Source organism: Ptychodera flava, chromosome 17, assembly GCF_041260155.1.
Source record: "Ptychodera flava strain L36383 chromosome 17, AS_Pfla_20210202, whole genome shotgun sequence".
NCBI classification, from domain to species: domain Eukaryota; kingdom Metazoa; phylum Hemichordata; class Enteropneusta; family Ptychoderidae; genus Ptychodera; species Ptychodera flava.
The window spans coordinates 32,875,997-32,891,156 of NC_091944.1; the positions used below are offsets into that span (position 1 = coordinate 32,875,997).

General features: G+C 39.8%; 2 protein-coding genes across 2 annotated transcripts; both read left to right on the top strand.

Moving 5' to 3' along the window:
• Positions 1 to 1,158: 1,158 nt before the first annotated feature.
• LOC139116098 (enteropeptidase-like) lies at positions 1,159 to 14,255 on the top strand. The gene is made up of 11 exons (XM_070678638.1): positions 1,159 to 1,397; positions 3,245 to 3,556; positions 4,352 to 4,578; positions 5,077 to 5,335; positions 6,552 to 6,696; positions 7,222 to 7,489; positions 7,815 to 7,999; positions 10,539 to 10,790; positions 11,557 to 11,685; positions 12,161 to 12,343; positions 12,592 to 14,255. Exons 8-11 carry the CDS (start codon positions 10,658 to 10,660, stop codon positions 12,699 to 12,701), a joined length of 555 nt encoding a protein of 184 aa, XP_070534739.1. The 5' UTR covers positions 1,159 to 1,397; positions 3,245 to 3,556; positions 4,352 to 4,578; positions 5,077 to 5,335; positions 6,552 to 6,696; positions 7,222 to 7,489; positions 7,815 to 7,999; positions 10,539 to 10,657; the 3' UTR covers positions 12,702 to 14,255.
• On the top strand, positions 1,650 to 7,497 carry LOC139116394 (bone morphogenetic protein 1 homolog). Its single transcript, XM_070679030.1, has 6 exons — positions 1,650 to 1,687; positions 3,245 to 3,270; positions 4,352 to 4,578; positions 5,077 to 5,158; positions 6,552 to 6,696; positions 7,236 to 7,497. Exons 1-6 carry the CDS (start codon positions 1,650 to 1,652, stop codon positions 7,495 to 7,497), a joined length of 780 nt encoding a protein of 259 aa, XP_070535131.1.
• Positions 14,256 to 15,160: the final 905 nt, after the last annotated feature.

Here is a 15,160-nt window from a genome sequence, read left to right on the forward strand (position 1 = left end):
AAATGGCGCCCCCAGGGAAAGAGTAGAAACAAGCACAGTATTTCCTGCACATACACATTTTGATCATACAAGAAACAAGCATGATGCCATGCACTTGATTGCACAACACACAATATCCAACATTTTGTTGTTGTAATCTTTATTTTCTCTTCTGTCATGTGATTCGTCTTTGAAAACGTGGCGGAAAATCTGAAATGATGTTTAAAACGTTTGAATTTACATGCCCTTATGACAGTGTTATACAGTTTTTCAGTCTTTAATGGGTCTTATTCAAAGAAAACTCTTGGAAAACTGAGGATATTTTGGTTATTACACAATCGCAGCTATTGGGGCTTTCACTCACGCATGCTACTTTACATGAGACCATTGACTTTACTCGGATTGTATTTGTCCTACGAGTTCACATTTAAAGAGCCAATAGCGGTAATTTGTTTTGCCTGCTTTATCGTATAAAACAATGATATATTCTCCTTTCTGTCTGAGTATATTGGATATGACTAACGATCTTTGCAAACACAATGTACAATATGCAATATTATCATTGAGAGGCCTTTGAAAGCAATAAACTATTTTCCTATTTTCCTAATATTATCATTGATAAATCGATACACAAATACAATTAATATTTCACATTTACACACTGTCTTGATATGTTGAACATCAAACATTTACACATGCATGATTTTAGGGAGTTGAGCAAGAAATATTATTTTACAGAAAAGAACAAAAACACTGGGAAATGTATCAAAAGTTACAACTAATGGAGTTTTACAACATTATATATTTCACATGCAGTCCATTTTCAAGTACCATTTCATTTACAAGTGCCCCCTCACACGTTGGCAAATATTTTATTGTACCCGTACGTCCTGTCTCCGTTGAAGGACTATGTAATCCCTTCATTTATTACGTGTTCTCCGACCTTGTTCCTCGTGAAGCCCATTTTGAGATAAGACGTGCTTTTCATTATTCAAAATCTGTACTCTAAAATTAACTTTATGCTGACTTAAGTCCGATTCTAGCATTTTGGCCCCCTTTCTATAATTGTTGGAAGTATCAGAGAATTATGTCATACCTCTAGGTGGCGCCATCCGGCGCTCTCCTCATGAGCAGGCAGGAGTTACTGATTGACTAGACCATTAGCTTAGGTTAGGATCACCTAAATGACCCGCCGATACAGTATGTGACAGGGTGTACCTGACCACGGCTTACGTCACCAAAAGACGGTTTGACACATAGAGTTAGACAGAAACAAGTGTCGAATCTTAAGTACTGTAGTCCAAGGCACATACTTCAGTATCGTGGGTTAATATGTGAGAGTACACGGAATATGCAATCAAGACGTTGGCTAATTGTCGATGGCCGAACGACATTAGATCAACCACAGTAAAACAAAGGTAAGTTTTTCCTTTGAAGTTTATAGCACGTTCATTTTAGTCATAGATTTTAGGTGATAGTCCAGGCATTGTGAGGTACAGCTATTCGCTGCTGTTTATCACCGTACCAGATACCACCAGTCTGTTCACGGTACACTGTGGAAATTAGCCCCGCTCTTAAACATCTCTCAGAGTTGAACTTTGTGCAGTCGCCATATAGGGGCAGTAAAAATTACAGCAGATCGTATTAAACATGTCGTATTTTCAGACATGATGGCCGACCAACGCGGATATGGAAGTACAAGGAAAGGGTAAATAGTGAATTTTCGTATTCATAGATTGGATAATGCCAGTAGATTGGATTCTCATTGGAGATATGTACGTTTGGGTAGCAGTAATTTTGAATATCACCTTGATGCAAGGGGGTGCCTAACTGCTTCAAGAAAGAACAGGAAACTTAACACCCTGCACGCAAATGTAGCATCCGGAAAGTTTAAACATTTTCACCCACAATAAGAATTTAAATATACCTTAGCAGATCTCGTTCATGACCTGCTTTTGGTCCCTCTCCTGTTTTGACAGATAAAAAAAAAATCGAGGACACGACCCGGGTAATTATAATATAACGTTTCACATATTTGCTTAATCTCTCCACCTTAATTTACATTGGTGAAATATTAAACAACATCGTGATAATGGATTTTTCGCATATAGCGTTTCCAAATATCTCATCGACTTTACTGGTCTTCAGTGTACCCTGATATGCGGGTGTGGCAGAGCCTTTGTAGTTTGTCGATCGCGTGTTGTTATTGCTGTCATTTGTAATGGACACGTGATAATACCTTAGGCCTATATCCCATAATATGTCGATCAATCTCCATTTTTTACACATATATTACGGGATATAAAAAGGCCAGTAGCTGTGACTTTTGGTGATTATGTCAAAAGTTTTGATTTTTATCTCAATTGCAAGTTCTTGTCCTACTCCAAAGAGTGTGTCGAAAACATCGACTACATAGCTTGTCAACACAGCATGTATGCACGTAAAGTGCAGTGTTAATGTTTACACTTGGATTCTAGTGCGGACCAGAATTCACTTGTAGATAATAGCGGGAACAAGACACTGTACTTGACACTAGGGTAGAATGCGCCCGGGGACAGACATTTGAACTCTCAAACTTTTCAATTCTTTTCTGTTCTTACACTTATGGGGGCTCCTTTTGAAGCGCTTGGAGTCCTACGAAAAATTTTCACTGGCTTAAGTTTTTTGAAAGTCGAAGATGTTATTTTTACCACAGAGCTAAGCCAGGGACGGCGGCAATTTTTTATATAAAATATCAGTAATTGGGTTATTGTTTCTCTAGTTCTAAAATTTTGAAAGAGAACTGTTGAAAGATTCCCTGATGAAAGGTTTAGCAAAATTTTAAATCTTTCACTTTCGAGGCGCATACTACCTTAAAAACAAAAATCAGTTTGTTTCTACGCTCAATCGATTCATTTGTACAGCCTACACCGAAAACAAAAGAAATTCCAGACAATTTCTCGATGCATCGTTCATGTCCATCCTGTTGAAGCATGCAGCAGACGTGCAACGCTCACGTGTCCTGCGGTTTATGAGAGACGCCTGGTACCTTAGAATACCTGTGTCGGCAAGGTTTGAAGGTTATCTCGACAAAGTCAAGGTCGAACCCTTCTGACGTCGCCATAGTTCACAGGTTGACCTGCTTTTCCGAGAGAAATATGTAGCCTAATTTAAGTGCATCATCGTTATATCCAGTTTTTCACCATTGAATTGTGTTTAGTATTGAGTGTATTTCACCTGTTTTCAAATATATTATAAGCTATGTTGTCTTTCTTGTTTGTATCAGGTGTACATCGTCTCCTCTCAATGGAAGTAAAGTCTGGTTGCCATGGAAATCAAGCCATAATTCTGAACCAATTTAAAGTGAAGTTCATCCTCCAATCATTAACCGTCCTCATTTTGATCGTTCATTTGGTGAGAAGTGATCACCACGACGCAAAATTGCAAGAAACGCAGACGACAATTCTATCGAAACTCTTTTAATTGACAGTAACCATAGTGACGGGTATACAACGGACATATCAAATTCTACGGGAGTACACATTTTCAACGTCAATTTCAACCACACCATCCAGCAGAACGCTCCATAACACGCATGGTGGGTGATATATGTATTAAACGCGATTGTGTTTTTGTTGGGTCGGGGGAGTATAATGTTCTTTCCTGTCAGCTGACACATTATTATTATTAGCCCATGTGTTTATATATAGCAGCTAATGTTACACTTCTGTCTGTCTGTCTGTCTGTCTGTCTGTCTGTCTGTGAACACGACTACTCAAAGACTGCTAATCAGATTCAAATGAAATCCTGGGTACAGATGAAGTCACTGAATACGAATTCTCGAGTTTTCTGTCGGCAAGACTTACATAGTTGGCGTTTATTTTGCATAATTCGGACATTTGTTAATATCTTGACAATGTTACTCATTAGAAATACAATGTATTGATTAACGAACTTATAGTATAAGTATAATATATTTCTTAGTTTTCTTTTTGCGTATTAGAAATTATCATATTTAACTAATGACAACATTCATATTTATTTATTGTAGCCACAAGTTCATTGACTTTGATATTAGGTGAATATCTGCATGGGATGCCCTTGATAAGATTTGTTAAGATCCGTCATAAAATTTGCATATATAAATTATGAGATTTCTTTTTTCTCCCTTTGAAAATCTTCCAATAAAATTTGGTGTGTGGCTTACAAGGAATGACTTAAGGTTTCCAGATTTCTTTAAATGATCAACAAATTGTATATTCATACTTTTTTGGAATTATTTAACCACAAGCATTAAGATGGTGGCACCTTGTGACGTCCGATACCTAACGTAAGGGGGCGCACTCATGGACAGATTGTTAATCTATGGGCCGTCGTATATTTTTTTTTACAGAAACATCAGCTGTTATCAAAACTACAACAGCAGAAAAGACAAACTTGCCAGAAGTGACGACCCTCCAAACAACGACTTCCATTGAAACCACGACTGTGAGGGGGAAATGTGGAGGGGCATACTATACCAAGAATGGCAAATTCTATTCGCCTGAATTTCCTAAAAATTACCTGCCCGGGCACTACTGCGAATACTCTATACATGCCAATGGCGGTTACTTTATCTCGGTAGGTGTTAAATTTACTTCATCTATGGACTAAGTATTATTCGTAGAAAATTTTCATTATTCAAATGTCTATCCGGTGACCAATGAAATGCGAGTGTTTAACATGGACGGGGAACCGTTAGGATGTTGGTTGAATCAAAGGTGTAGTCCTGGGTGTAGACAGCGATGTCAAAAATATTCTTCCCGGAGTATCCATTTTTATATAGGCAGCATCTGGAAATAGCAGATTTCATGATTACATGTATACATGGTCGACGAGGTACCGAAAGTTCAAAAGACAACGAATTTTAACTTCAACTCATACATAGGTGTTAATTTTAGTATATTTCTAATCACAACAAAATTTGGCTGAATGAATACAAGCTATTCATGACAGCGTGTAAATGGACTGTGTTTCATATGGTCTTTACCATTGAAATTGAAAACAAATTGAAACGATGTTGAACTCATATAATCAAATGAATCCATTTTCTTTCGCCATTTTCTTTTTCTTCATTAGCTGAACTTTTCCTTGTTTGATTTACGGGGTTATTCCTGTCAGTATGACTACATCGTAGTGCGCGACGGCATCGGATCGACTGGTAAGCTGGTTGGAGTTTACTGTGGAGGAATAGGCCGGAAACCGCCCAGTTTGATTTCGTCATGGACCAACAATATGTATGTGTTGTTCGTCTCTAGTGAACTATTTACAGATCTTTCCTATCAGGGGTTCAAGGCGAACTATTTCATAACTCCGACGAGGCCAGCTGATCCGACAGGTAATAGCCGTATGTGACGATATAACAAAATAAATATATCTCCGCACACGCCATTGCTATTTGGAGTAATCCATACCTTGTCCTGTACTGTCTCTGGCAATGTGCGTTTTAGTTCACAGCAGCATAAGGCGACCATGTGTAAGTGGTACAGCCGATTGTTAATGATGTCAGAAACGCCGTACGGAAAACATTGACGCCTAGTAATCCAGGCACTGACTAACTACTAACATTAAAATAAAATAAATTTCCAATTCCTTCCAATCACTTTCACAATTTCTAACTGATTAGTTTTTGTGTCGGGTAGAGCACAGTAGGGGTCAGGAATAAAAGTTAGCTGACCAACTTGTCGGAACGGAGCGAGCGTATGCGATGACTGGATACGAGGGAATGAAGTGAATAATGGGACCCTTCTTTTCAATCATATCCCCAAGTTTACAAGCCCCAATAGACCATGTTCCGAACCGCGCGAGACATTCCGAGATATCGCGAGAATATGTGGTTCGCAGTGGACGTGTTCTCGCAACACAGGACAAACTGCGTAAAACAGGACAAGTTGCTAATTACGTTAAACACTGCATAAAATATATGAAGTTGCAATCTTTGCTCAGTTCTGCACTTTTTCTAGTTCCATACAAAGTTTGACTTGTATTACTAAGCTGGAATCCTGTTTCTACGGGCATGTATTAAAGTCTCGCGAGATCTCGCAATCAGCGGAACATCGTCTATTCACAACTCCTTCCCACAAAATATTTTATCTCTCCTTTTAGAACGTAACCTTTTGACCTCATTTCCATACGTACACAAATCTCTGACGTCATCACTTATTGGCATACCACTTCTACAATGTTGCCCAGCATAAATATGAATTTTAAAAATAAGGAATTATTAGTTCATATTAAAATGTTGGCTCACTGTGCACGTGTTCTTTGGCGAATGGAAAACTGTGAGTTTCTGCCCATTGTAACTGGTTGGGAAATGCTTATGTTGCGATCATACTTGTGACACAACATTTAACTTTTTTGAACAGATCTGATAAATATGATTCAAATATCATTCTAGGTAGCTTTAGGTCTGATCCATCATAAATCTTAAAAGGGACGTTGCAAAAGTGCCAAATTAACAAACACAGGTCACACGCTGGTTCTATTACAGATTTGTCTTCTTCATGAAGTAAAATATGATTTACCGTACTTGACATATGTTGCACTTTTTCTAGATCCACCAAGGACAGGTCAGTGTGGAGGCTACATCGAGGGTCGACTCGAAGGAAATATAGGCACTCCGTACTATCCCCACGCTGACTATCCACCAAATACCATATGCATCTACGTCATCAGCGTTCCAAAGGATACAATGTCATGGTAAGCTTTTGTATCTCTACGTACGAGTTGGGCTGTCAGTCTATCAGACTGATGCCTGACTGCCTACCTACCTACCTACCTACCTACCTACCTACCTACCTACCTACCTACCTACCCACCTACCTACCTACCTACCTACCTACCCACCTACCTACCCACCTACCTACCTACCTACCTACCTACCTACCTACTTACCTACCTACCTACCTACCTACCTACTTACCTACTTACCTACCTACCTACCTACCTACCTACCTACCTACCTACCTACCTACCTACCTACCTACTTACCTACCTACCTACCTACTTACCTACCTACCTACCTACTTACCTACCTACTTACCTACCTACCTACCTACCTACCTACCTACCTACCTACCTACCTACCTACCTACCTACCTACCTACCTACCTACCATATATACCTGACGAAGCAAATCATAGGTGTATACTTGTGATGTGAAGCCACTGAGAATTGACTTGTCGTACAATTTGCCTAGTAATTTGTTTTCTTCGTGCATTTCAGTTGACCTTCACTAGCTTCGAATTACAGTCTGGAATGTGTGGCTTTGACTTTGTTGACGTCCTTGATGGCTATGGTACTGGCAAACTAACTGGCACCTATTGCGGTAGCTTTGATTATGGCACGGGGCAACCACCTCCAACCAAGCTGATATTAACGACCAATAGTCTGACGCTAGAATTTCATTCAGACGCTGAATACCAGTATTCGGGCTTTTCTGCTAATTTTGAAGCGACTGAACAAGAGGTCATGAACATGAGTATTTGCACAAGTACGTGAACATGGAGATTTGTTACCTCTTTGAACCTTATTAGTTGACAATTCCTCCTTGATGCCATAGGGGTCAGAGTTCAGTGAGTGAAAGCAGCGATCGGCAGGGACAATAATGAAATTCATTTACTATGCAAATATTACAACTGTTGATATACTGTTAGCTATTGACAACTACTTTTCTTCAACTGCTTCTATCACTGCCGTTGTCTTTAATATTCAGGCGTTCTTGACTGGAAATCCTTGAAGCGACTTTGGTCCATGTCATCCTATTGCAGATGCCATTCTCATTATTTCGTTTCCTTTCTCCTTTTCTCTGGACACAGTTTGTGACGAGACAAGGAAAGTATTCACCGATAGAGGGGGCATACTTGTGTCGCACGGAAATTACAGCCACGAAGCTTACCCGAACCGTCAGAAGACATGCCTTACAAAACTTCTAGGCACGACTGACTCGAAGATCGATAATATTACATTGCCTTTCTCGAAACTGATCTGTACCCGCCGACCGGTAAGTGCATGAACCGTCCAGGTGCCGCCAGCTGGTAAATTTCATCAATTTCACAAAATCATCATAAAACATGTTTTTAAGGAAAAAAATCGATTTTACTTATTTTTTACCTTGACCTAAAATTTGGAGGGGAAAGTAGAGCTGTCATCCAAGTGGCATACACGGAAAATGTGCCCTCCACTGAATTTTGATGTCCACTGCCCACTGCCCTCCAGTATATCCATGCTCCCCAATCCCCACAGCAATCCAAGCTCCCGACTGCCCTCTCCCCACTCCTGAAATTCCCCATTGCCCAAGATACCCTAGACCAACACAAAACCGTACGAGCAGTATACTTTGAAACATTGTTAAGCGCGTAACCTCCCCTGAGGTTCTATCAGCCATGGCACCCCCTCCTTCTATGTCCGGTACCAACTGTCAAAATCTTTTCTCCCCGCCCACTGAAAAAAATGGAATTTCTTCCCCACCCACAGTAGCCTAAATATCGATTTTCTCCCCGCCTACTGTTTAGTTTTTTAAATTTGCCCATCCGCTGAAAAATTGCGCACGAACACCTTTTTGCACGAACAGCCAGCTTAGGCGGTACCCATACGTCTCAATAGTGGCACTCTCAAGAGAAGGTCTTAAGGGTACCCAAGCGTTTACCAAATCACCGGGTGATTTTTATTCCTGATCAAGTTCCGTAAAACAAGAAATAGAGGCACTTTTTTAGCAAAAAGTTGATCCGTATAATGAGAATCCAAAGGCAAAACCTAGGTAAATGATGTCATAGTTGTAAAGCCAAGCCAGTACCCAGTGTCAGTGACAGGTTGTTTCTAACTTTAGCGTGCTGCTACTTGAAATGGGGACGAATTTTGTCAATGTTACATTCGTAGCCGATGGTGCAATTAACAGTCTAAGACGAAAGTATGTCTTCTAGCAGTCGCCTCTTGTATTTTTGTCGTTCTTGTACGCATTATTTCAAAAAGCGTACTCCAAAAAAAAAATTGACAAATATTTATTCGCGCATATTAATGAGAGATCAATGACATCATTTGCGAATTGCTCTATTGAAAATGGTTTTATTTCTCAATAATGAAGAAGTCATCCTGTATACTCGTTTTCAATAAGTTATGACGTGACTTCACGCCGTAATCAGGGTAAGCTGGTACAGATAACAAAATGATACTACATTGGAGTGCGTGTTAACACAATCTGATTGCTGTACACAACATTGACATGCCTGTGACTGCATGAGCAATTATCTGTGCATCATCTAGATTTGGTAAATTAGGGGCGTGTATTGGTCTATTTACTCCCATATTCCCCCAAATGAGAGTGTATTTTGTGTTTAAAAATGCCAGATGTAAGGGGTGTTGTAAAATTTTGCGGAACAAGCTCCACAGCCATCCTGTGAGTGCCACCGCCACCTTACGAATGTATCCAAAATCTAAATGGCATGGTTTGGTGAGAAAAGCGAACAGCAGACGATCATATGTAGAACTTATATACGTATTACATATTAGTTATATATTATTACATGCCTCGTATATCGAACGTCGCGCGCTCCATAGGATTCAATGGTAACTCGCCGATGACGTCGCGGGCCGCATAGTCATCACTGGACTGAAAGTGAACCGGAACTATTTTCAACTTGACAACTTTTTTATGTAAAAATGTCGAAATTTCATGTTTTGCGCAGGAAATCCGGTTTTTGAAATTTTACAGAAAAAAAATTGATAAACCGCATAACAGTAGTTTAAATATATCATTGCGCCATTCGATGATGAAAATCGTTCCATTTTTAACGGATTTTCGTCTAAGATGGAAATAAAGCATTTGATTATCATTTACCAATAAACCTAAATATTTTGAGTGAAAGCTGTGTAAGAGAGCATGTAATAAAAACATTATAGCCCAACTTGGGGCAGGAGACCATTTGCCCTCCTTACGTCGGGCAAATGGTCACCCGCCCTCGGGCACATAGTTCCATGTTTGATGCCCCAGTCGCGAATGTAAGATGTATAATAATAAGGTTATTAAGAAAACACCGCAAAGTATGCACTCGAACATTGGCGCCGCGCATCGCCCTCCGCTTCTCATCGGGCGATACGCTGCGCCAATGTCCTCGTGCATCCTTTGCGGTATTTTCGTAATAGCCTCATAGTACACAAAGACCATCATCATATTCGTTTACGCAAGTATTTTTGAGTATCACAAATATCAAATAGTTTCACCATCACTGGTGACAGGGGAAAAGTTTGGTAACAACACGACGAGTTATATCGTGGACATGTTCTTCGGGATGTCTTCTACAGCTTCCATCCTTTAAAAGGCATACTGTCTCCTGTTCCAATTTTGCCACAATTACCATGGAAGGAGAAAATCTAACCAATCACAGATTTTAAGCGGGTGGCCGCTTTTTAAAAACAGCGCGCTCACCTGGGACTTTTGAATACCAAGGAACGCCCCTTTGACCATATATGGGCATATTAAGATTACAGTTGACTGTATACCTTTAAAATGTGATTTATAACTTGGGTTTCTCTCAACCCAATAGATCGAAACCGATGCCAGGCACTTTCCGATGACAATATCCAGTTGTTAGACGAGCTCGGTGCTCCAAAGACCACTCTCTGCGGCAGAAATACGGGAAGTTTCACTTCAAACACGCCGTTAATGGAGGTCAAATTCACCACCTTTTCACGTGAAGACCGACAGACTGTGATAACAAGCGAAGGGTCATCGACCTCGCAGGATCAGTTTGATTATAAGGGATTCAAAGCTGTATACACAATATTTTATAAAGTTGGTAAGGGTTTTAATCTATCAGTTGATTGCTGTGTCATCATGAATCTATCTTAAAATAAAAATACTTATATTACATTAATTTTCAAACGCACAAGTTCACGCTTCGTTGTCTGCTTCAACGGTCTTCTTTCACAAATGCATTCGTTTGCAGATATCTCCTTTTATGATGCTGGTCTACAAGCAATAACGATTTGCCTCTGTATTTAAAGGGACCGGCCTCTCGCAGCAGTAGTTGTTGGCATTGACTGTTTATGCGATTTTAGACTTTTGTTCTCCTTTGAAAGTTGTGCAGAGTTACTCAATTTGCCTTGTGATAAAGCTGACAAAAACCCTGCCCTTTCACAAGTTTTACAATGCAATTCAAATTTATGCAATGCAATGTAATGATGATGATTGTACATCCACACAAATATTGGAAAATTTGATTGCTCAAATCAGCAGCGCGTCAAAATCCGATCCGACGTTGCGGCTTTTGCTCGCAATCAAGACAACGCGTTGATATGGCCAATGAAAGTTCACAATTTTGTCAGAAGCCACGGCAAGTACTTATTTGCATTGAATGTAACGAAACAGCTCAAATTAATATAAGAGCTGTTTCGTTACATCGTGAAGATATTTGCCGAGAACAAGTATTTTCTCTATGCGATTCTGTTGCTATATCTTTATTCTGTATCAATTCTGTGAACGTATGCTCCTCTTTTGGCCATCATGTTTCTCTAACTGGTGAATGATGTTTTTTTCTTTTTAAATATCACTGTTTGATACAGAGTCGGGCAGTGAAGAGTGCAACATAGGCGATTTCAAGTGTGACAACGGTTGGTGCATAGCGCAGTGGTTAACATGCGATGGCTACAAAAACTGTGAAGATGGCTCGGATGAATACGGTTGTACGACAGGTAAATAAGAATGTTGCCAATGTAAAGATGCAGCTGAATCGGTTGATTTGATGTAAATCTCGGTAGGGTTCTACATTTAGGTGATCGGTGCGATTTTCAAGAAAAAGTGTAATGTTTTATAATTCTGTATAAGTATGACAGTGTGTTGTTGTTAAGAAAATTTTCTTCGAAAATATGTCAGAGCCATGCCAAATTATGGAGACCTTTTGACCTGTCGTTGAATTTGTTCACTTAATTGCCGATTGGGGGCGCTGTGATGTGCTAAATTTGCTAACAGAATTTTGTCCACAGTGTCGTTCACAGCCTAACTTTGCCTAGACCAAGAATTCTCTTGTCACAATGACATTCAAAAGTTTACACAATACAATAGTTTTGTAAGCGTTTTATTTCAAAATTTGGGTAGGAGAAGTGGAAATGTCCCTCTTCTCTAGAATAAATATCATTAAAGTCTTTTCCTTTTCTTTTTATCGTTCAGTTCAAAATCACAGCAGTTTCTTAGGCGTCATTGTTGGTCTTACTGTTGCCATCATCTTCGGGATCGTGTCTTATGTCCTTTTAGTCACCGTCTCAAAGAAAAGAGGATACAAGTGTCTCGGCATCAGAGGCCAGGCGAACGAGCCAGGGCCAATTCACGCAACAGAAGCCGCGAAGAAACTTGGTAGGTAAAATGGGAAAGAAATCATCATTAAAATTGCATGATAGGTTAAGTAAGAAACAGTGCAAATGACTGTATCTGTAAACTCAAAACCGACTCAGAAGAATGCATTAGGTTTGGTCAAAACAACTTACTAGAAAGTCATGGCCGGCTAATACTGGTGTCTTATACGGCCAAGAAGGTGAATGCGTGTGAATCAAGATAAATAACGATAACTATGTGAATTTAACATTCCTTCTGTCTGTATTCAGGGACAGGGACATACAGATGCAGACTTTGCCATCTTTATACCCTCAGTATGGTCCACCGCCGGCGTACGATGAAATTTCTTTCGATATGGTGTATGCCTTCGACAACCTGACACCTGGACTCAACAACGATCTTGTAGCGCCCTCATCACCACCATCCTACACAGAAGAATCCCAGGAAGAACTGCATCACCAAAGTCTTGATGTAGATGGAAATGTTAGTACTTCACAAGGACCACAATTCAGCGAGCGACGATATTCACGTGATTCACATCACCATGGAGAAGCTGAGAGAGGAAGCCAGGGCCACAGTCTAGCCGCCAGTCACGCCGGTCATCGATCTGCTGGCCATGGCGTTGTGAGACGCGAACAGGAACTTGATCGAGCGCCAATACAGCGCCCCCAGCCACCATCACCGGCGTACGATCTGGCACAACACCGTTCATCGGACAGTGGCGAGATTGCCCAAGCGGTCCACTGTACCCACCGTGAAAGCGAAGAACGAGGGGCGCATAGATGTTCGAATACGAGTCGTGGTGTCGAAAATCAAGCATTCGAACTGAGTGAGGGAGATGCCACAAATATAACTGAAAGTGAAACCTGAATTTTATTAAAGAATGACAAAAAACCTTTATTGGAAACTTTTCATCAACCATCGCGCTTATCCAAAAAAACTGTGTTTCTACAAAAGTTACCGTAATCACTCTTGACCATGCAGTGTTAGATCAATAATTTATTGAAACATGAATGCGACTTTTCCGTATCTGTACTTCTATACACTGTCGTCGCAACAATACAAAGGATCGAATTTTGTGACCAATTACAGGATACATAAATTTTTTCCACGCATGTTCTTGTATTTATAAACAGAATATTTATAATGGAGTTCATAGCTCAATCGTCTACCAAAATAGGGACAGTGATGATCTATCTTCGTTGCACATACGAGATCTGGTGATAATAACACATTTAGTTTGGAGAGAAGCAACTCTGTGATAGGCCAAGCAAAAGTTCATTAACCTATACCTATCTCCAGCACATGCTCAAAACAGATCACCCGTGTGAAGTCTAACATGCCCAAAAGCAAAACGCATCAACGGATTTGTAGCGAAGCGAGTTGACACACTGCATGTGACATCGAAACCTTTTTTACCTTTCAAATGCCGATAAATACATATTTAAATGGAGAGATTTGATATATCTGTGTGTACGACACTTTGAATATATAGATTAAATATGTTGGACCGAATGATTCCCGATATGTTAATGCTTTAATACAAGAATAACAGCAACTTTAAGCTGTTTTCGTTGTCTTGAAATTTGATGTAACTTCTGGTGTCCGGTTTCCAACCTATCCAGTTCTAAGTCAGATGTTGGCATTGATAGTGCTGGCAAATTTAGGCAATCTAACCTTAAATTATACCGAAACGCTTTGCAGGTACGACCTCTTGCATATGATCGACCCTGCAATCTTGTCGAAACTTATGCTTATGACATCATCATAAAGAAACAAATAATTATTGTATCGTTTTGAGTGATTTGCCCATCTGTTACACATATTTGCATCATATCATATTTTTTCGAAACATTAATATATATCATTTTCAGTATACGTGGATTGATATGAATTATGATCTTAAATAAAGAGTATAGCTTATTTTACAATTCGCACTGAGCATGTTGTCTTTATGTGTACACATGCGCCATAGACTGCCATTATCTCTCCATTGAGGTATTTTTCGTTGACGGGTTTGCAAATCCTTTCTCTGTGATTGTGTGAGCACTGTCTATTTTGAAGCTCATGATCTCTGGCAGCATTCTAAACTGTCCGTTATATACAATGCATCGATGATTAGACGGTGGACGGTATGTTTTCCCCTTTGCTGTCTACGTAGCAGCGACATGTCACGTGTTTCATCATGGATTAAAGCGAAAACTGAACTCATAACACGATAGTCCACGTGAAGCATGTGGTGTACATGTGACGTTGATTCATGTCACCTACATACACGGGAAAGCTACTCAAATAGGGAATAAATAAAGCGCCAAAAATTCATATCAAAACTTATACATTCCATAGTTTTAGGCGATGTTGACTTTGCATACAAAGAGTCAGATCATGTTAAACCATTAAAACCTTCCATTGTGGAGCTGAGGGACAGAATATGCGAGCAGATTGACCACGCTCTTGTCAGAAAATTGAACCGGCGAAGATGCACGCCGTTCTGAACCGGTGTGGCGTCTCCCCCCACTTCAGAGTTACAACAAACGATTAATTTAAACTAACTGATATTAATCTGGTAAAAAACTAAACGTTCTATCTCGATTCGAGAAAATTGTGCAGGACAAATGTGTGATTTTTCGAAGACTTAGAATCCATCTGTGGATTGCATGATGCCATCTGCCATCGATCCTATCGAATTCTAACCGTGAGAAATTGACATAAGGTGTGCACTATCCTTTCATAACCTTTATCGTCATTTGATACGTAACAACGCTTGAGAAAACCTGTAGATTCCCATTTGATCAAATAATTACATAGTAAAAAAATCTCTCCGAATGTCATCTTCCG